This window comes from Trichechus manatus, unplaced genomic scaffold (genome assembly GCF_000243295.1).
Source record: "Trichechus manatus latirostris isolate Lorelei unplaced genomic scaffold, TriManLat1.0 scaffold00075, whole genome shotgun sequence".
In the NCBI taxonomy this organism is placed as follows: Eukaryota; Metazoa; Chordata; class Mammalia; order Sirenia; family Trichechidae; genus Trichechus; species Trichechus manatus.
This window is the reverse complement of record NW_004444011.1, coordinates 11,715,106-11,737,628: the sequence shown is the minus strand read 5'-3', so window position 1 is coordinate 11,737,628 and position 22,523 is coordinate 11,715,106. Positions and strand designations below refer to the sequence as shown.

At 37.8% G+C, this 22,523-nt stretch overlaps 1 protein-coding gene across 1 annotated transcript in view; it reads left to right on the top strand.

Moving 5' to 3' along the window:
- The window catches only part of MRC1 (mannose receptor C-type 1), a 127,057-nt gene that overhangs the window by 82,659 nt on the left and 21,875 nt on the right, over positions 1–22,523 (top strand). Inside the window, exons 13-22 of the mRNA XM_023735071.1 lie at positions 6,553–6,680; positions 7,169–7,256; positions 8,631–8,775; positions 10,470–10,511; positions 11,245–11,408; positions 12,701–12,768; positions 14,201–14,301; positions 14,974–15,116; positions 15,517–15,631; positions 18,742–18,908. Coding sequence (XP_023590839.1) covers positions 6,553–6,680; positions 7,169–7,256; positions 8,631–8,775; positions 10,470–10,511; positions 11,245–11,408; positions 12,701–12,768; positions 14,201–14,301; positions 14,974–15,116; positions 15,517–15,631; positions 18,742–18,908 — 1,161 coding nt within the window. The remainder of the gene's footprint in view (positions 1–6,552; positions 6,681–7,168; positions 7,257–8,630; positions 8,776–10,469; positions 10,512–11,244; positions 11,409–12,700; positions 12,769–14,200; positions 14,302–14,973; positions 15,117–15,516; positions 15,632–18,741; positions 18,909–22,523) is intronic.

Below are 22,523 nucleotides of genomic sequence, written 5' to 3'. Positions count from 1 at the left end.
ACTGGAACTCAGAAAATTTATGTGACTAGAAGGCTCCTGAGCATGGATTTAGCCTGTAATTTGTGTAACTCCCAAGTCTGTGAAGCACCACTAAGCCTTCCTATACATTTTGATTTGCCTTCCCTTGTAAGAAGTTACAAGTAATTTCTGAAAAAGGATGTGAAAGATGCTTTGCTTTCTTTATACACTGGTATTGCCAGTGTATGACATTATATAGTATGAAAAGAAAACATCCAGGAAAATTCAACATTGTTTATAGCAAATGTTTTATTGTGTATGAGTAAAAAGCTAGAAAAAGAGTAGTCCATCTATGGATTAAATAATTGGCCTAATAAATCCTAATCTTCAGCAGTTCTTTTAATGTGTATTCTAAGCTATCAATAAGGAAACTAGATCAATAATTACGGTAGTGTGATTCTTACTTAATTATTGAACTTTCTGAAAAACAGTAAGATAAAATCGTAAAGGTAATGCTTACCTTTTAAGCAAAATTCCATAACTTGGCCAGTATTGCTCATTCAGCAGTAGGATTCTGAGATTCATCCTGAAATGTCCTTAGGGAATAAAAATAAATCAGTCTGGAGCCATGACTTGGTTGCAACCGTTCTTATTTTATATCCTCGATTGGAGGGTGGTGGTTCCCTCTTAAGGGAGGCTGACCTCTTTGACTGAGTGCACCGTGTTAGGAGGAATGGGCACTAGTTCAGCTGAGGGGATTCTGGCTGTCAGTGGGATGACAGATGGTGCAGCCCCAGTCATCATCCACTCCAGAGTTATTAAATTTTGCTTCAGTACTGATAATGGAAGAAGATTATTATAGGAAATAGAGAAAGGAATTAGGGATCTCAGATGATATTTTGGAAAATGCATTCCTCCCCAGAACTTTGAGAATTACTTCTAAACTCTTAATGTCATTTAAAATAATAATAATAAAAAGCTACCTTCTATTAGCAGCAAGGAATTCTGATGTGGTCAAAGCTCTATCTCAGTTTATTACTATGTGGAAATAACCATGACTGTGAAACAGAATCACAGCTATTAAGCTTAGTGTCTTCTTCATTTTGTATTACGAGTATCAAGTGTGGCATTTTCCACAGCTCTATCAGGTAGCTAATGATATTTGCATTTTAAGATGAAACCAAATCAGAATGATTCTCTGGCTCAGGTATGTGTAGCTTTGAAGTCTGGCTTCACAGCACTGTCCAGGGAGACCTATATGGACCCTAGGAAGAAAAAAGATCCTAAGAAATAAAAAAAAAGAAAATTAAACTGCAATTTTTGCCATCATGGTAAATTTGATCATACTAAAATAATTTTTTTGTTAAGGGCCTATACGTAGGGCATCTTTCCAGATGTCAGGAATACAAAATATTATCAAGACCCCTACAATTTGAGATCATAATTAAGTTGGGGATACAGGGCTAACAAATGAATGGTAACTGTTCAAAGTAGCTCTAGCCAATTGCCAAATGCGGCAGGCTTTCTCCTCTACATTTTCTCATCACATAGATTTCACCACACAATTTGACTCAGTTGGGAAATGTCTTCTGTGAGCATGGTAGGCCTTTAGCAAGCACCAGTTTAATGAATCCCACCTTGTGCTTTCTGTGCAGGACGAAAGGCAGGGTGTGTTGCCATGAGAACGGGGATTGCAGGGGGACTATGGGATGTTTTGAAATGTGATGAGAAGGCAAAATTTGTGTGTAAACACTGGGCAGAAGGAGTAACTCGCCCACCAGAGCCTACCACCACTCCTGAACCCAAATGTCCAGAGGATTGGGGCACCACCGGTAAATCAAGCTTGTGTTTCAAGGTAAGGATCAATTGTAAAGATAAGGAAGAGTTTGGAATATACTTTAGACTAAGGAATCACCTAAGGAATTTAAAAGTAACAACAAAAACAATGTCCAGGCTAAACCCCTAGAAATTCTGATTTTATTGGTCTGGAGGGGGCCTGGGCATCAAAAATTTTTAAAGAGCTCCTTGCTCGGGCGAATGCTAATGACCAGTCAAGGTTGAGAACCGTTGCATTTAGGCCAACAAGCACAAGCGGAACAAGAACTACCAGAAGGCTTTCTTCACCTGCTTTGCCTTTATCACCCCTTCTCTGCTTCTCTTCTTTGTCCTAGGCTTTTTTGTCCTAGTCTGAGCTCACACTTCTTTTCATCTGGATGAAAATTTCTGTTGCCTGTTATGCTGTCCTATAGTATCTCATGTTTGTCTTGCTGTCGGATCCCAAGCTTTTAGCCAACTTAGTTGATAAGCTAATCTCCAGTGATACAACCTAGGCATTCAAGAGATAATGTTCCATTTTTTTCTGATTTAACTCATGATTATCAGAATGGTGGGAGATTAAAGCATTGATAGATAAAGGCACATGGCCTTTCAGTGCCCTTCAAATGACAAGTAGACATTCTACTATTATTTTATACGTTCCTGGGCCAGACTGTCCATTTTCTCTGTATGCAATCAAGTTCACCAAAATAACCAAACAACGAGACAATCAAAAATAGAAACAAAACAAAACAAAAACAAAAATAGAAACACAAAAACAAACAAAATACGGAATGAATCAAGCATTTGGGTCTTTTTTCTCTCTTGTAAGTTATATCTTTTTCTAGAGAAGGTTATACTTAGCAAAAGACAGAAATGTGCTCATTTTCTGCTAAATAATATTATTCTTTAATAGTCCTGTTCTCTGGACTTCCTTTTCTTCAAGCCCTTTGAATGACATATGGCTATGGCATGCCTTGTAAGACAGCTAGTCAAAGCTGATAAAGAAGAACTTGAATTACTAACTTGCATCCGAATGAGGTTGTTCCGTCTTCTTCAGCTCAACAGGGATGTGGCTACTTGTTGGGTTGATCACTCCCACTAGTAACAATAAGAAATCCATGAGCTGTTCAATGCAGAAAGGCCAGTCAAAGGTAAAGTTAATTTACATAGAATGGGATGTATTGGGCTAATACAGGATGGATTTTTATAAATGGTTTATTTGAGGACTAACAAAAAGCAGATCTCTTTCATAAAGAAAAATGAAGTCCTGATACATGCTACAACACAAATGAACCTTGGAAACATTATGTTGAGTGAAATAAGTCTGTCACAAAGGGACAAATATTGTATAATCCCATTCCCACGTATATGAAATATCTAGGATAGGCAAGTGTATAGAGCCCGACATTTATTAGTGGTTACCGGGGACTGGAGGCAGGGAAGGGAAAAGGGGGACTACCTGCCTATGGGACACTGAGCTTCTGTTTAGGAGGATAGAAAAATTTGGAAACGGACAGTAGTGATGGTTGCACAACATGTCATTGAATTGTATGTGTAAAAAATGTTGACATGGCAAAAAAAAAAGAAAATCAGGTACTTTATTGTTACCTTTGGAAATGGTTGAGTTACACAAAAGTCAAGTTCATATAATACACAGCCATTAGTCTGACAGTGGTAGGCTATGGAGATTTGTTGGAGGTGTTTGAGAGAAGCAGCAGAGTTCTCCAGAGCTAGGAAGTAAACCAAGGGTTCCAGTAAGACACTATCCAGGGAGACACTCAACAAATCAAAATATGTGCTTCACAAGAAATCATGTTTTAGAGGTGCTTAGCGTGCTTTTGGGGGCTCTGGTTGCATGGTGGTTAAGAGTTGGCTGCTAACCAAAAGGTCAACAGTTCGAATCTACCAGCCACTCCTGAAAACACTATGGGGCAGTTCTGCTCTGTCCTATAGGGTCACTGTGAGTCAGAATTGACTTGACAGCAATGAGTTTGGTTTTGGGGGGTGCTTTTGAGTTTGCTTGGACTTATATAGACCATCTTTGTAAATAATCAGAATGTGGGAATTATTAACAAAATTCAGATGATAGTAAATTTTATTTAACAAAATAAAATTTTATACCCAGAGTCTAGCAAGTTGAGGTGCTCTACAGAATCTTTGGAGTTAGTGATGTGGAAACGTGCTAAGGGTAACTTTGTCTGCATAGCTCAAGTGAGAATTGAGGTAAAGGTTGCCTCAGTTTGCTTGATGACAGCTTGGCAGTCATAGTCCACTGGGAAACAAATCCCCTTTTCCACTAGGCTATGATGATGGGATTATGCTAAGCAAAAAATCCGAGAAGCTGGATTATATGAAGAAGAAGAACTTGGCATCGGGATTGGAGGAAGTCTCATTAACAACCTTCGATATGCAGATGACACAATTTTGCTTGCTAAAAAAGAGGATTTGAAGAACTGACTGATGAAGATAAAGACAAAGAGAAAAGCATCAAAAGAAAATGGAAGGAGTACACAGAGTTACTGTCCCAAAAAGAATTGATTGATGTTCAACCATTTCAGGAGGTAACGTGATCAGGAACCGATGGTACCGAAGGAAGAAGTCCAAGCTGCACTAAAGGCATTGGGTGAAAAACAAGGCTCCAGGAATTGACAGAATACCAATTAAGATGTTTCAACAAACGGATTCAACGCTGGAAGTGCTCACTCCTCTATGCCAAGAAATTTGACCAACCAACTGAAAGATACCCATATTTATGCCTATTCCTAAGAAAGGGGATTCAACCAAATGCAGAAACTATTGAACAATATCATTAATATCACACGCAAGCAAAATTTTGTAGATCATTCAAAAGCAGCTGCAGCAGTCTATCGACAGGGAACTGCCAGAAATTCAAGCTGGGTTCAGAAGAGGACGTGGAACCATAGATATCATTGCTGATGTCAGATGGATTCTGGCTGAAAGCAGAGAATAGCAGAAAGATGTTTACCTGTGTTTTACTGACTATGCAAAGGCATTCGACTTTGTGGATCACAACAAATTATGGATAACACTGTGAAGAATGGGAATTCCAGAACACTTAATTGTGCTGTTGAGGAACCTGTACATAGATCAAGAGGCAGTTGTTCGAACAGAACAAGGGGGTACTGCATGTATTAAAGTCAGGAAAGGTGTGCTTCAGGGTTGTATCCTTTCACCAGACTTATTCAATCTGTATGCTGAGCAAATAATCTGAGAAGGTGGACTATATGAAGAAGAACGGGGCATCAGGATTGGAGGAAGACTCATTAACAACCTGCGTTATGTAGATGACACAGCCTTGCTTGCTGAAGTGAAGAGGACTTAAAGCTCTTATTGATGAAGATCAAAGATCACAGCCTTCAGTATGGATTACACCTCAACATAAAAAAAAACAAAAATCCTCACAACTGGACCAATAAGCAACATCATGATAAACAGAGATTGAAGTTGTCAAGGATTTCATTTTACTTGGATCCACAATCAACACCCATGGAAGCAGCAGTCAAGAAATCAAAAGATGCATTGCACTGGGCAAATCTACTGCAAAAGACCTCTTTAAAGTGTTGAAAAGCAAAGATGTCACCTTGAAGTCTGAGACCCAAGCCATGGTGTTTTCAGTCACCTCATATGCATGTGAAAGCTGGAAGACCAAAGAACAATTGGCACCTTTGAATTGTGGTGTTGGAGAAGAACGCTGAATATACCATGGACTGCCAAAAGAGTGAACAAATCTGTCTTGGAAGAAGTATAGCCAGAATGCTCCTTAGAAGCAAGGATGGCGAGACTACATCTCAGATACTTTGGACATGTTATCAGGAGGGATCAGTCCCTGAAGAAGGATATCATGCTTGGTAAAGTAGAGGGTCAGTGAAAAAGAGGAAGACCCTCAACGAGATGGATTGACACATTTACTGCAACAATGGGCTTAAGCATAACAAAGATTGTAAGGATGGTGCAGGACTGGTCAGTGTTTCGTTCTGTTGTACATAGGGTAGCTATGAATCGAAACCAACTGGATGGCACCTAACAATGACAACAAAAGGAAAAAAAGAGAAGGCAGTTTTGTAGGACACTACCAACAAAGTGGAGTCCCTGGGTGGTGCAAATGGCTGTTTACCAAAAGGTTGGAGGTTAGAGTCCTCACAGAAGTGCCTGAGAAGAAAGGCCTGGGGATCTACCTCTGAAAATCAGCTATTTAAAACTCCATGGAGCACAGTTGTTCTCTGATACACCTGGGGTTGCCATGAGTTGGAATAGACTCGAAAGCAACTGGTTACCAACAAAGTGTTGGAAGGCTGCCGGGTTACTCATTGTTTAAGCTAAACACAATAACGAACTATGGCACAATGTTGAAGAAGTTATTTTCCTTAAGTTTTTCCTCATTTATGTTTAATTTCTGTGTACTAAAACTTTCCTTCATTTTTTCCACCTTGATGCCAATTTTCACACTTAACCAGATTAATTCTGTCTTCTACAATGAGCCTAACCCATATATCTAAAGCTTTTAAAATTTTAAGTTACTTTCTCCTCTGCTAAGTAATTTTTTTCTAAGATTTTTCTCAACAAGATCACCCTCCAGGTTTTGTTGCTGAACTTTGTACTCACAAATTGATTTTAAGCTAAGAGAATTGCATTGTCTTGGTCCATTGCAATTTCTTGCTTTTCTATAAATGAAATCTCATCAAAAGTTAATAATTACTTCTGTTGATTTGATAAATTATGAAGGCAAAATTACTCTTAAAATCATATTTTTTTTAGCTTTTTACAAAAGGAAAACATGACAAGAAAACATGGTTTGAATCTCGAGATTTTTGTAGAGCTCTGGGTGGAGATCTAGCTAGTATCAATAATAAAGAGGAACAACAAGCCATCTGGCGGTTGATAACGTAAGTGTCTTTTCTTTATAATGTTCCTTTCTGTTACTAATTTGGTGCAAATGATGTTGAAAGTATTCTTATGTTTTTAAAAGTGTTTGCTCATAATGCTAACATGAGTATCTGCATCATATCCGAAATTCATGGATTCTGTTTGATCTAGTTTCACTTCTGCATCCTTAATCTCATAGGCATAAATCCAGCAATGAATTGCACTATAAAATTGCAAGACACATAATACGTACTTGTTAAATGAGTAAATGAATGATCATCTTTCAGTGCTTTACAATTATTTATTCCTCAACAGTTGCCCATTTTCAGGTTATCTATGGGCTCTCCCAATACGCACGTTTACTGCATAATGCTTATATTTAGTCATTTAAATCTCTTATTTTGTGTCCTAATTTATGGTTTGGAGGTAACTTTCAAATCTTTGTAGTCCTCAAAGGTTACCAAACTTGTTTCATGCATATGTTTTCCTTATGTCTCGTGTATTGTAGGAGTAGTTCAAGCTACCATGAACTGTTTTGGTTGGGATTGACATACGGAAATCCATCAGAGGGCTTTTCTTGGAGTGACGGCTCTCCTGTGAGTAATTTGATGTAATATATGTTCACCTTAATTTATCCTGTATTTATTTTGAAGTAATCATTTGGTTTAATCCAAATTTATAGAAAGACTGTTCATTATGACAGCTAGAGACATTTTTTCTATGCCAAAAAATAACTATTTTTTAATCATGGTTCCACCCCTTCCCCAGTTTAGTTCTCCTAATCATGCAAGGTGTAGATTTTCAGCATGGTTGTCTGAATGAAAAAAAAATTTGAATGAAAACTCATATTTATATAGTATAGTATCTTCATTCTACAATGCAAAATGGGTGTGCAGGTAGTTAAAATTCTTAAAAATTGAGCATTTTGTAGCATCTCATAGATCGTTGGACCGTGATGCAACTTTCGATATTCCATTAATAACCATTGGCCTTTGTCGGACTTCCTCCATTCTAGAGAATGGATAAGTGAGAAGCTCTGGCGCCAGCTGGCAATGTTTAGCGGCTCTAGTTGTGGTAGAAAGAGATTTGATGTAATTTCAGTTCTACTTCCTCTTACAACCCACCTGCAACTTTTAAGGCACTTGGGTAAGAAGATGTATTTGATGGCTCCACTGATATTTGGATTTTATATTTAGGTCTCTGGAAAACAGATCATAATGCTCAACCTAAAACCCTGTGGACTGTGATTGCAACATCGAAAACTCTATAAACCCATTGCTGTAAAACTGCCCTATAGGGTTTCCAAGGCTGTAATCTTTACAGAAGCAGACTGCCGCATCTTTTTCCTTCAGAGTGGCTGGTGGTTTGGAAGTGCAAACCTTTTGGATAGCAGCCGATCGCTTTAGCCACTGTACCACCAGGGCTCCTTGAAAACTCCATAGAGGACAAAATCCAGGGCCTCCATTTATTTCCACTGTTCATTTTGGTGAAGTTTGATAGCCTAGTAGGCAATATTTCATAGGTCTTTTTCTTTTGTAAGAAGAACTATTTGCGTTTTCTTATCTTAGACACCTAAAAAGAGAAAGCTTGCAGCAGCACACTGAAATATTATCTCTTAAGAATGGGTTGTAAATTTAAGAACTGCCAATACTGAGGAGTGGAGCTCTTTTGCAGGTTTTTCCTACCTATAATTCCTACTTTCATGATCCTGAATCCACTATATTTAATGAGAGTAAAGTAAATGCTATAACAATTGGCAGCATACTCTGTTCAACTTCCACAGTTTCCACCTAATCAAATCTATTTCTTTCCCATCCATGTTTATAAACCTTGCTTTCAAAGCACAACTATCGTGAAAAAAAAGTAAATGGATAAAAGTGCAAACATTTCTTTCCTTCCTGTTTGGATAGATGATTGACATTGGCCTGACATAAATGGTAAATGATTGCAATTTAATGTTTCTAATATAGGTTTCATATGAACATTGGGCTTATGGAGAACCCAATAATTATCAAAATGTTGAATATTGTGGTGAGCTGAAAGGTGACCCTGGCATGTTCTGGAATGATATTAACTGTGAACATCTTAACAACTGGATTTGTCAGATAAAAAAAGGTATGATAATCTTTCCTCTCCTTTATCTTGGGTTGGAGAACTAAACTCTCGGCAGCCCAATATCTTCCATTTATTAGTGAAACCAAATAGACAAAATAAAAATAATAAGGGAACTGTCAGGGACCATCATTTCACAAGATAAGAATGAAGTCTCTCAGTGCAGATAAATGTTCCAAAGGAACAGAAGATCAAAAGGCCACCCGGGAATCCGGGAGAGTCACGTCCTCCTGAATAGTTCCCATGAGCCGTGATTTTGGCTCAGGTTCTAGAGCGAGGAGTGGGAGCAGGAGTGTGTATACTAATTTGCAAACAGAGCAGTGAAAATGCAGTTTTTAAAAAATTTTTCCCTTCTCATTAATCACTAGATAAGTAAAAGTTTCCCTAAATCCAAATAATCTAAATATTGATTTCTCAGGTGAATATTCAACACAAAGAACAAGCACCATTTTTAAGCCCTAGATAGATAGATAGACAGACAGATAATGAAGAAAGTAAACCAACCAACAAACCTTGAACCAAAATATACATCAACTTCCTCGTCTGTAAACAGATAAGTGGGACTGCACTGCCATCTTGTGTTGGAGAGCCTTGGCAACAGTTTCAACTCTACTGCTGGAGATACTTGATTCATCTGCTGCCTATGAGATTGTTTTCCTTAATTCCTGCCTAGAGTAGTGCTTTCAGAGGGCTTTCCTCAGAGCAGAGGAGTAAAAGGTGGCTAGTTTTTTAAAGGTCTCTGAGTTATCAATGACTAATATATCTTTTATATTTTTAGTCAAGTTAGTTAGTTGAGTTCACTCAATTTCTGCTCATAGTGACCCTGTAGGACAGAGTAGAACTGCCCCATAGGGTTTCCAAGGCTGTAAATCTTTATAGAAGCAGACTGACACATCTTTCTCTTATGAGTGGCTGGTGAGTTTGAACCTCTGACCTTTCAGTTAGCAGCTGAGCACTTAACCATTGTGCCACCAGGGCTCCTTTAAACTACTACAGGATTGTAAACTAATTAGACCAAAAACTAGGAAACCAGAACCCTTTTATCAGAGTCCAACAAAGTTCAGTTATATCATTAACTACTTGGAAAGAAAAATGTTACATTTAATTTTTATTAAACCATGCAGTTAATTAAAGTAAGATCCTTTGAGGAAAATATATTTTATATTTTATAAATAATCCACATTTAATAGTTTCGAATAATGAAATTATAAATAATTTCACAGCTACTTAAATAATTTCACAGTCTCCAAGAAAACTAATATCTATTGTTGTTGTTGTTAGGTGCTGTCGAATGGGTTCCAACTCATAGCGACCCTATAGGACAGAATAGAACTGCCCCATAAGTTTCCAAAGAGCAGCTGGTGGATTTGAACTGCTGACCTTTTGGTTAGCAGCTGAGCTCTTAACCACTATGCCACCAGGGCTCCATTAACATCTGTTAGGATCAAATTGTTAGCCCTAATATTGTTACCTAATAGATGTTACCTACAAATATCAATCACACATATTTTATTTCACATATTTACACCTATTATTAACTCCTTTTTGCAGTTGACAATATTAGGGCTAACAATTTGAACCTAGGCTTCCTGATTCTAAAACTAATATTCTTTTCTTTCCTTTTCTTTTTCTACTTGTTGTGACTGAAAAACAGAAGTTCAAGCACATTTTGTATTTAATTTTCTTTTGTTTTATAGGACAAACACCAAAACCTGAGCCAACACCAGCTCCCCAAGACAGTAGGTGTTTCTTTACTTTCTGATCTCCATATTTATAGTCATTTTTTCTTTGTTTTCCTTTCCCAGCGAAAAGTTACTTATCCTAGGAAGGTACAGAGCAGTAGGTCTCAGTATCTTTGAGAATCTCATGAAAGCTCAGGTCTTCCTCTCCAGAGAGATGTTCAAATGCGCAAACATAAGGCACCCTAATGCGGTATCTCAGAGATATATGATTATAAAGTTTCTCCTTCCTTAGCACAGAACCATAGAAACCCATGGGTTGGAAGCAGCCTTAGGAGCCCTCCTGGTACTTGAATTCCCTGGTACTCCCATTGTATCCTGAAGCATCCTAGTCCAGCTGTTAGAAAGTTCTTTCTTATATTGGGCTAAAATTCATCTTCTCATCATTTCTACTCGTTGACCTAGAACACCACGTGTGCATGTATGTAAATCCTTTCAGCTGTGCTGTCCAACTGATGAAAGTAACACTGGGGGTTCTTATACCCAGTAATGAAATATGGCACTTAACTGGGAAGAGAAAATGGTAGTTTTTACAGGGTTAGTGGAAAGTGAGTATGTGGCCTTAGGTTATTCAATATGTATGTCACGAACATGCTGCTTATTCTGGGCTCTCAGAGTTACAATTACCTCTGACATAGCTGCTGTGTCCTTTTCATTTTGTGTATCCTACTACATACCAGATACTTGAATTCTTATAAGTAAAATGTATGACTTCTCCTCATTTATTTTTCAGATCCACCAGTCACTGAAGATGGGTGGGTTATTTACAAAGAATACCAGTATTATTTTAGCAAAGAGAAGGAAACCATGGTCAATGGACGAGAATTTTGCAAGAGGAATTTTGGTGATCTTGTTTCTATTCAAAGTGAAAGTGAAAAGAAGTTTCTATGGAAATATGTAAGAACATGATTCATTTAAGAATGGAACAGTGACATGTGATAAGCAAAGATAATGTCTAGGATTGGTACCCCATGCACAATTTCAAATTATGTGCTGAATTTAAACCTTTTAAGTTCAGGGGTAAGGATGTGACTGCCAGAGGTGGTAAGGTAGCAGGGTACGGAGGAGGGACAATGTTGGCCTGACAGAAGTAAATGACCATATTGCTGGAATGTTTAGTGCAGAATCCCAGAACCCAAAAACAGAATTTAGTCTGAGCTTTGTGAGGATCCAGACGTGATGCCTTCAAGTTCACCAATGTGATAAAGTAAAATCCTGAATCCTTTGTATATAGTTCCACTTAATTATTGATTTAAAAAAAAAGCCTGTCTTTGCTGGACCAAATTGTTGGCTAACAAGTACTACAGCTTGGTTATTCGCATAAAAATCTTTCTTGGTTGTACCAAAATTGTCAGCTAACAGTGAAGATATAGTTTATTTTTTCCAAGAGTGATTGGCTTGGTATCTTTCCCTTTCAAAATGTTCATGGCATCCTCACCACTTGCCAGAAAGGAAGGAAGAGGGAGAGCAGCAAAATATAACTTGAGCAGCACTGAAAGAATGAAAGTTCATTTGATTACAAAGGTCAAAGGGACTAGAGTGTAGTCTTATCTTCATTTTTGTGGGTATATCCTGTTTTGAAATCCTTGAACTGTTTCCTAATATTGCACATGAGTGTGTGTGTGTGGGTGTGTGGGTGTGTGTGTGTGTGTGACAGAGAGAGAATGAAAGAGAGTCTTTTCTTAGATGAGTAATCCCAACTGGCTACTTTGTTTAAGAATACCTTCAACAATCGAATTACTATAGGCATTTGAAATTATAGAGAATGACTCAACGCATTTGCTCTAAGGTTGATGAAGTTTATTAAATAGTATGTATATTTTTTCTATGAAAAAACAATTTAGAATATACAACTTAATTCCAGCCTGAATCCCTCTGTGTTGTTGTTGTTAAATGCCGTCGAGTTGATTGTGACTCATAGCGACCCTATATATAAGAGAGTAGAACAGCCCCGTAGGGTTTCCTAGGCTGAAACCTTTACAAGAGCAGATGGCCAGGCCTTTTCTCTCATGGAGCTGCTGGTGGGTTTGATTTGGTGAGCTTTCAGTTAGCAGCTGAGTGCTCAACCACTGTGCCACCAAGGCTCCTTGAATCCCTCCTTAGACGTGTCTAATTAATATGTAGATTTTGTTTGACAATTTGCATATTATGCAAACATAAATTGAATTATATGTATACTTCCGTTTTAGGTAAACAGAAATGAAGCCCAGTCAGCCTATTTTATTGGCTTATTGATCAGCTTGGATAAAAAGTTCATGTAAGTAAACCAACATAAAACAACTTTGCTTAGAACAGTGATCCGATAAATATTTTGAGACTTCTGTTTGACTAAATATGTTTAAAATCATCATACATGGTTCTCAGTATGCAAAGGATTTAAAAAATAAAAATGATTAAAAATAATCCTACTAAATATTTGAATATTATAATTCTTAAATAAAGAACTCAAAATTAATTCATCTTGTAAAACTTCACCTGTCTATGTTTTAGGATGTCCTCATCTGTCAGTAAATTATCCATAAGAAGATGGATTAGACAGATATGAATACTGAATTTACTTTAAAAGTTATGATTCTTGTTTGTAGGGACTTTGGTACACAGAACCAAATGATCCTTTCATGTTGCCCCACTCGATACTCTAGCAGCACTACTTTGAAATACTCTTTCTACTGCACGAAATGCTTTCCCTTCAAAGGACTGACTGTACTATTTTCCATTAGATACAGGGCCAGGGAAGGCTTCCGGAGGGAGGAAATTAGTACTTTTTTGCTTCTTATTCATTAATATGTGTGTTCTCCTGAGTTTGATGAGCAGATATGTATTCCTGGCTCTTGGACAGATGTTTTAGCCACATGTTTCATGTGACTATTATTGCTAGGAAGCCTGGTGGTACAGTGGTTAAGAGCTTGGCTGCTAACCAAAAGGTCAGCAGTTCTAATCCACCAGCCACTCCTTGGAAACCCTATTGGGCAGTTCTACTCTGTCCGATAAGGTTGCTATGAGTCGGAATTGAATCAATGGCAACAGGTCATTATTGCCATTTTTGAACTATAAAGACCTAAGCTCAAGCTGGTTATTTTTAAAGAACAGAAATGCTTGATGCTCCTTAGACAAGCACCCATTTTCTCATCTGCAAAATGAGAGGGCCAAATTAGATAATCTCTAGGTCCCCTTCCAGCTGGTGCAGTTTCTGAATTTCTAGAATTTAAGAAAATAAGCATTGACTTACATGACTGAGGTGAATCCAGAGTAAATGTGAAAATCAGTGAATGGTCTCATGAGAAGCTCTAGATTCTCTGCCTCTCTGTGGGTAGTGTTGTTTTGTGAGACTCATGTCTGAGGAATACTGTGGAAGGATTTTTGCTTCTGACCCACTTCCAGAGTAGAACTGGGATTCCCTATTGTTTCTCCCACTTTACGAACAAAAGTAGCTTCTTCCTGGGAGGGAAAAGAAGCCAGACTAGCCAAGGTGTTGGGCTTGCTACAAAGGAGCACAGTGAGAAGGGAAGCACAAAGAACTGAGGAATTGAGGGGGGAGGGGGTTCCTGAAAGTACCCCCTAGGTCCTCTGTTCTCTTAGCACCCTGTGCTCCCTTCATATTGATTGATTTGCCTGTTCCCCCCTACTAGACTGTAGCCAATTATTGTAACAACTGGATTGATGTAAACGGTCTGAATTTTCTTTTCCAGTTGGGTGGATGGAAGCAAAGTGGATTATGTGGCTTGGGCCACAGGTGAACCCAATTTTGCAAATGATGATGAAAACTGTGTAGCCATGTATTCAAATTCAGGTAGACAACATAAAGATCTTTTTGAATTTGCCTTGTGGTGTGATGTATCATTTCCTACAGCCCTAGGTTAAAATGAGCAAGTTGTGTACTTTTATCAGGCAAGAAAAGGAGAGAATAAAGAATTCTAATGTTAGCAGCGTAACTTGTTCAAATTGTAAAGAGAAGGGGAGGTTTAACATTTACTCTAAGGCATGACATTGTCAATCTTTTCACTTCACATATTTTGAAACATTGTTTTCACGTTCTGATTTGAGGAAAATATGCAGAGTATGTTTATCTATTTCTTTCCATTTCTCTCTCCAGCGCCTTATCTGTAAAAAGGAAATCACAATAGAACTTATCTGATCTGTTGTTGAGAAAATTAAATGAGATAATACACCTAAAACACTAAGCAGATGTTTGCTAAATATAAAGTTTAGGTATTAGATAATGTATCTGAAACACCAAGTACTTGCTTGCTTCATAAAAACCACTGTATGAAGTTTACTATTTTTAGCTTATGACAAGGAGCAAAGGGATATTGCATAAATTCTTCTAGTCAGTTATGGAAAAGATTGTAGTCTAAACAATTTTTGAGAATGCTTATAAAATATGAATACATTTTTTAAAATTGAATAAATGTTTCTAAACTTAAACATGTAAATCTAACGTAACTATTCTTTTCTTTTCCAGGGTTTTGGAATGACATTAATTGTGGTTATCCACATGCCTTCATTTGCCAGCGGCATAATAGCAGCATCAATGCCACAGTTCTTCCTACCACACCCCCAGTCAAAGGTGGTTGTGAGGAAGGTTGGAAATTTTACAATAACAAGGTACTAGGAGAATTAGTTTCAGTCTTGGCATCAATCAACATGCAGAGCGACAATGCAAATCTTTCAGCTCAAAGCTAACTTTTGCTTACCTCATCACTTTAGAAATTATTTGTTAAGACTAGGTAGAGATTCCCAAGACAAATTCTCTAGAAATTGAGAGCATACTAGGAGGTATTATCCAAATAAAGTTACCATTTGTCCCAACGAAGAATGTGATCCATAAAATGTTGTAAAGAACCTGTCTGTGTCTTAAAATTAACAAAACAAACAAACTCTATTTGGTTGTTAGAAATTTTATATTTAGCTATAATCTTTATGAATAATTTTAGTTTTTTTTTAAGTAGACTTATCTTTAGTTAACCCCAATTTTTTTTTTACGTTTTTTTTCCTTCCATTTCAGTGTTTAAAAATCTTTGGATTTATTGAAGAAGAAAGAAAAAATTGGCAAGAAGCACGAAAGGCTTGCATAGGATTTGGAGGAAATCTGGTATCCATACGCAATGAAAAAGAGCAAGGTATGCAGGCCATTTTACAACTGATGACACGTTTAAATATGTAATTTTCTCTATAAAATGGTAGAGTACTGCTGATAGTAAATGATTTTTTAGTTTTCCAGAGTAAAAAGTAGGTAGGGAAAAATCAAATATTTATTGAGAACTGTTCCATTCAGTTGTAGGCACCATGTTGGGTATTTTACATGTAAAGTCTCTTTTCTTTTATAACAACCCTGCGAATCAGATATTATTACCCCTACTTTATGAATGAGGAAATGAGCTTCAGAGAGGCTTGAGTCAAGGAGCTTGCCTGGTAAGCAGTAGAGTTGGCAATCGAACCTAAGTCTATCCAGCTTAAATCCCATCCTGTTCCTACCAAATCCGCTTGCTTCTCAAATAGCCAAAGAAATAGACTAGTTCTAGGAATAAAATAAGAAATGCATTTTTCCATTTATTGCACCTCTAGTCACTTGATCACATAATTTTAATATAATAAAACTGATTTTTAAATACAAACTTTGATAAAATTGAGAAAAAACTTCAATAAAACATGTAAGAAAAAGCCAGAATTATGAAGAAGTATAGAATAGGAGAAAACTCAACTATCTATATAGCAAGCAGATTGTGAAAGTTGTTACTAGACTGCTGTCAAAGGAAAAGCACTTTTGCATGGCACTGACCATACTTGAAGAACCTATTAGGTTCAGTTTGTGACTTGTCCCTTGAAGAACGATGTTGACCAACTAAAGCCGATTCAAATGACAGTGATTAAACTGATGAAGAATGTGGACACCATGGCACGTGAGTAATGTTTGAAAGACTTTTAGGTTACACAGTCTCAAAAGAGAGGATGTAGACCCTGAAGGATTATCCTATGTGACCCCAGAAGGAAGATTTAGAATCAATGAGTGTAAGTTACAGGGACATTCAGGCTCAAAATGAGGGGGTAGTTCTAACAAATAGAACTGACTGGATGGCTGCTTTGTGAGGAAGGTGAGTTTTCTAAAAGGCTTTGAAAATGCTTAAATGTGAAGGTACTCAGATGGATGCTCTGGAGTCACATGTTTTGGCTGGCATGTAGCATAAAAGATGCCCAATAAGTGTTTGTTGTATTTACGAATTTATGAGCATGTTATAGAGGGGAGATGTGGACTGGATAAGCTTTTTTGTTTCCTTTTGGTTCTGAGGATTTTGACTTCCAAAATCATTTACTGGAAAAAATTGATACATCTCAAAAATTATAAGAGGAAGAAAGATACTGGAATCCTGTATGGCTATTTCCCAAATGCTTATTTTGCTCTATAAAGGCTGCCATGGAATCTTTTAGAACACAGCGTACAATAAATCAACCAATCTTTCTCTGAGAACTTTTGACAAGTTCAGGAACTTGCCAGACATTGAAAGAAAAAGGTCAAACCATAGCACACAATAAAAATTGTAAGAATACAACTTTCACATCTCTCTAACTGGCTTACCACATTTTGGGATTAGCTACCCAGTAGAGAAACACAATAATTGAGTTCCTCTCTTAACCACAAAGTGCTGATTCCTGGCATAACAAAATTATAACCTGGGTAATAGAGATGTGCAGAAGGAAACAATTTTCAGATAAAATAACATTATTCCTGGCAAAACAGGCACATGTTGTTGATTTCTTACTATGGTTGTTGGCAGAAAAAAAATCAGTGCTAAATATTGGCAGGTAGAGCTTTTCCACTTTTTAGGTTGGGGATCAGGCAAAAGTTATGTTCTTCTTTAGGAAACAAATAAATCTGTCTGTGCTCATCTCTCTGTGAAAATTGTTGGAAGGATTTTTTTTTTTTTTTTTTTTACTTTGTTCTGTGGAGTTGCTTGTTCGCAAAGAAACAGATAATTATATCTTTGTGGGCTTTCATCTATTTTGAATTTTCTATTAGCAATCCCAAGTGCTTAGTAATTTCATTTCCTATTTACATTCAGGAGACATGGTTAAGGTTAAGTGTTTGCAAATTGTTGTTCCACAGAGTAGGTGCTCATCCACGTAGGAGCCCACTGCTCCTGGCAGAAGGCAATTGCTGCCTTCGAGTTGGCCCCAACTCATGGTGACCCCACGCACAATGAAACTAAATGCTGCCTGGTCCTGCGCCATCCCCATGATTGGTTGTGGATCAGACCCTTGTGCTCATAGGGTTTTCATTGGCTAATTTTTGGAAGTAGATCACCAGGCCTTTCTTTCTAATTTGTCTTAGTCTGCAAGCTCCGCTGCAACCTGATCAGCATCATAGCAACGTGTAGGCCTCCACTGAAAGACGAGTGATCAGAAAGGGCTAAAGGAGAGGGAACAGGGCTGTATACATTTAAACCTTTTACAGCTTCTAGATATCTGACACCATCCTCTCTGCCACAGAAATTGACAAATAAGCAAGACGCCATATTTGTACTATCTTCTCTGAATTTCTCTAGGTCTTCTTGCCCCATGATGTGAACACTTAAGTATCAGGGTGTGCCCCAGCCCAAGCACACTCTGCATAGGACTGGCCCCTAGAAGGAATCTCAGTTTGGTTGCTCTTGCGGTTTGTCAGCTTGAGGTATTGATAACTTGACAAACTAATACTTCTGGTTTTGACCAATAGTTTCTATTTACAAAACTTTTCTGGGTTAACTGTTCTCTCCCCCCTAGTTATTATAACCAGAGTATCTTATTTATAAATTCAGGACAACTGCTAGCCCATATGATGTTTTGAATTAGAAAAAAGCACCTCTTCCTGTGGATGGTAGCTAAACACAACCCAGATCAAGGTGTATAAAATGGAAAGTGAGGAGAGGCCTGGATTTCAGCTCCCTTTGGCTTCCTTGATCCAGTCCCTTAGGCAGGGCACAGCTTGTACAACCATATACAGTGGCCTAGATTAACATTTAAAAAAAAAAAAAAAAACCTAGAATTTTACTGTGAGAAACTTTTCAAAGTTGAAAGCTGAAGTCGTAACGCTATGCTAAGGTTAGAAGGTGTTTGTATCACGGTAGGTACTTTTAAATAATAATAAAGACATTAATGACATGTTCAGTATTTTGCAATTAACATTTTGGATACTTCCCACATTTTGAGACTTTTCCCACAAAGTTTAAAATTATTTTGTGAAACTTTCTTCCAGCATTTCTTACCTATCAAATGAAGGGCTCCAATTTTAATGCCTGGACTGGGCTGAATGATGTCAATTCAGAGCACACGTTCCTTTGGACGGATCAGCAGGGAGTTGATTATACAAACTGGGGGAAAGGTTATCCTGGCGGAAGAAGAAGCAGTCTGTCTTATGAAGATGTAGGTATCGATTTCAGGTCATCTCTCTACACAACCAGCTTGCTCAAAGTCATCATATTAGTGATTAATCATCTGTGACAAACCTACCAGAGGATTTTAACTGTTTCAGACTGAGCCAGCCTTGAGGGAAGGAATATAAATTCAGTTAAGAATTCTATGGCTTGGGTGTGTATGTGGGGGTGAGGGAAATGTGTTTTAGGGGTAGGGAAACCCAGCTCCATTCTGGGACTACCGTGTGGTCTGAACATACAGTTGAATCTAGTGTTACCAGCTTTCTTTGCATTAGCTGTGCCTAAACTCTTGAAGCCATTGTAGTATTTGGTGTGTAGGTCTGGGAGCTACTACTACGTTTAAAGATAGCATCATCATCACTATTGAGCTAATATTTATAGAGTGCTTATTGTGTGCCAGCCACTGTGCTAAGTGCCTTTGTACATTAAGTTAAGAGAGAGACTATGACTTCTTCTATCTGTACATATTGAATGGTCAACCAATCAATGTCAAACACCATGCTAAGCAATGAGAAAAACATACAGAAACATAAGATTTTGTTCTTATCTTAAAGGAGTTTACCCTTAAGCTAGACTGCAAGTCTTATATATCAAAGAAGATAGTAAAGAAATAAAAGTAAATAATGACAAGATCAGCTACAAAGCACTGTAGTAGCTAAGAGGAAGAAACTCACTGTGGGATGAAGTGATTGTATCAGCCAACGTGTATCCATGGAGCCCTTCATTTGTACAAAGCACTGTCTTTGCATGCCCTGGTGGAGAGAAAGTATATGAAAAAGAATCAGCTATGAGTCTTTCTCAAGAAACTTAAAATGTAATGACCAGGACAACTTTGAAAGAGGATGAGGGAGGCCATGTTGAGTGGGCAAGGTGAGCAAAGTTTTCAAGAAAAAGGACAAAGTACGTTTGGGCAGGAGTAAATGATTTTGGATGTAACAAGAGTTTTAAGCAGAAAAGAAGTAGAAGTAAGCTTTGAAAGATGGAAAGCAGAATTTAGAGATTTGGATGTTCAGTGGAGGAGTTCGGACTTTCTCAGATAGGCAGTGAAAAAAGGTTTGAGTAGAAAAAGAATCTGATCAAAATGACATTTTAATGATAATTAATTTGGTAGCTATGTGCAGGGTAGATACACTTTGGTGATGGGTAAATGATTTTCTGTGGAGGAATTCTTTGGATCTTCATTATATAATGAGGGATGAAAGCTTATTGAAGAAACTAAAATAGTGAAGTAGAGTTTGCTTAGGAAGATTTAATGGATGAGAGGTGAGTTTTATGTAAAACAAACAAAAAACATTATTGCACAAGTTTTATTGTTTTTAGAACATATAGAGAAATGGAAACAAAATCTGTAATCTCACCATCCAGGAAAAAAAAGCCACATAGACTTTTTGCTGAATTTACTTCTAGAATTTTCTTGATGCATGTAAACATATAACATTTGTATTGAAATAGAAATCAAAGCATACATACCATTTTGTTAAAATTTCATGACTTGAAAACCAGAAGGACTAAATACAGTTTGATAATGAGAATGGGGAGCAAACTTTTTGCACGTGTTTAGTAGTGGCAACAAATTTGTTCTGTACAGGTTTTCTTGAGCAGAGCAGAAACTCTGAGCAAGATAATGGAAGATAAGGAAAGTTAAGAAGGAAGATAGGGATGAGTGGAGAGTATGAAATGTAGGACAGGGGATGCCCGATAGTTGGGCCTCATGGGGTAAGGAGGCTAGAGGCAGGGAGGTTGAGAAGACGAAAGTAGCTGTAGTACAGGCCTGAGAGAGTTGTGGCTCAGGGATAAAGCTGTGCTTCCCAAGCGTCAATCTCTCCGTTTTTTGCTGTATTTGTTTATCACTGTTGTGTACTGTAAGGAGCTCTGGTGGCGCAGTGGTTAAGTGCTTGGCTGCTAATGGGGAAAGTTAACAGTTTGAACCCTCCAGCAGTTCCATGGGAGAAAAGACTTGACAGTTTGCTCCCCTAAAGATTACAACCTAGTAAACCCTGTGGGACAGTTCTACTCTGTGCTTGTAAGGTCGCTATGAGTCGGAATTGACTCAGTGGCGCACAACATTAACATTATGTACTATTGTTGACTTAACATTAAAAAAAGTCTACTCTCTTTTTTTTGGTATAAATTTATTTTAAAGGAAAACTTTATAGGTGGAAAAAAGTGGAAAGCTGCTATTATTCACCATAAATAGAAGGTAACTGTAAGAATAAATACAATGAAATATTGGGACTCCAGCCGTGGAAGAATAGAATGATTTTATGAAGTCAGCTATCTTTATTTCTGGCTATCCTAATGACCTCTCCCCAAGCACCATTCTCTTACTTTAAATGAACAAAAGGTCACGTTTCAAATTAGATTGCTGGCTCTATCTTAAAATGTTTCTGCTACCTCTTCTCCATCAGAACCAGAGAGATATGAGGGTAGACCAGATGGATCAGATATGAAGGTTGGAATGGAAGGAATGGCAATTTCAGGAGAAATGTAATGAGCTTGATTTAGACAGTACTCGAAGAAAATAAAAGATTTAAAAAAAAAATTTGTAAAGAAGCAAAAGTGAAAAACCCTGCTTTTGGGTTGAGATGGATTTCAGAGGTTGGCAAACTTTCTGTAAAGGACTAGCCTAATGAAAGTGAGGTTTGGAGTCTTTGGTGGTAAAAATGATTAACATGCTCAGCTGCTAACTGAAAGATTGGAGGGTTGAGCCTACACAGAGGAACTTCAGAAGAAAGGCTGGGTGATCTTCTGAAAAATCAGCCATTGAAAACCCTTTGGAGCACAATTCTACTCTGATACACATGGGGTCACCATGAGTTGAAATCTACTGAACGGCAAGTGGTTTTGGTTTGTGACCATGAAGTCTCTCTTGCAGTTCCTCAGCTTTTGTAGTGAGAAAGCAGCCATAGGCAATATGTAGACAGAAGAGCATGGCTATGCTCCAATTAAACTTTATTTACAAAAGCAAGTGGTGGACCTTCAGCTGTAGTTTGATGACCCCTGCTGGAGTAATAGTTTCACCTTTGGAAACAAAGTGTAATGGCATTCTGCCATGCATAAAGCACAGGTTTTAGCACACTTAGAAAAGGAGTGTGACCTTGCAGGTTAAGTGCATATGAATGAGACAAAAAGATCAGGAATGTGTCAGTCTGCGTGACAATGGAGTAAATGTACCTCCCAGAATGAATGTCTGATGGGGTATGAGGGAGCATGTGTATGTGTGTTGTATGTGTGTATATGAGAGAGAGACAATGCGGGAGAGAGAGAGCCAGAGGAGACAGAAGGAGAGCATGTACATTCTAAGCATGCATTTTATGCATATCAAGTTTCAAAAGGAAGGGGGAAGTGGATGGAAGATAGAGGTGAAACTTAACTGATCAAAAACCAAATTCCTGTTGAACTGGGCCATCTGTAGCTATTGGGGTAATTTGTGGCCTTGTACCTGTAGGAAATCCCCAGAGGCTGGCCACTATGTCCATGCCCCTAATCATCCACATGGCTAGGCAGTGGTAGTGTCGGCTCAGTTCTATGGAAGGCCAGGTGTGCATCTGGACTGACACTCTCAGCTATCTGTACAAGAAAATCACAGGTCAGTCAGTTTAAA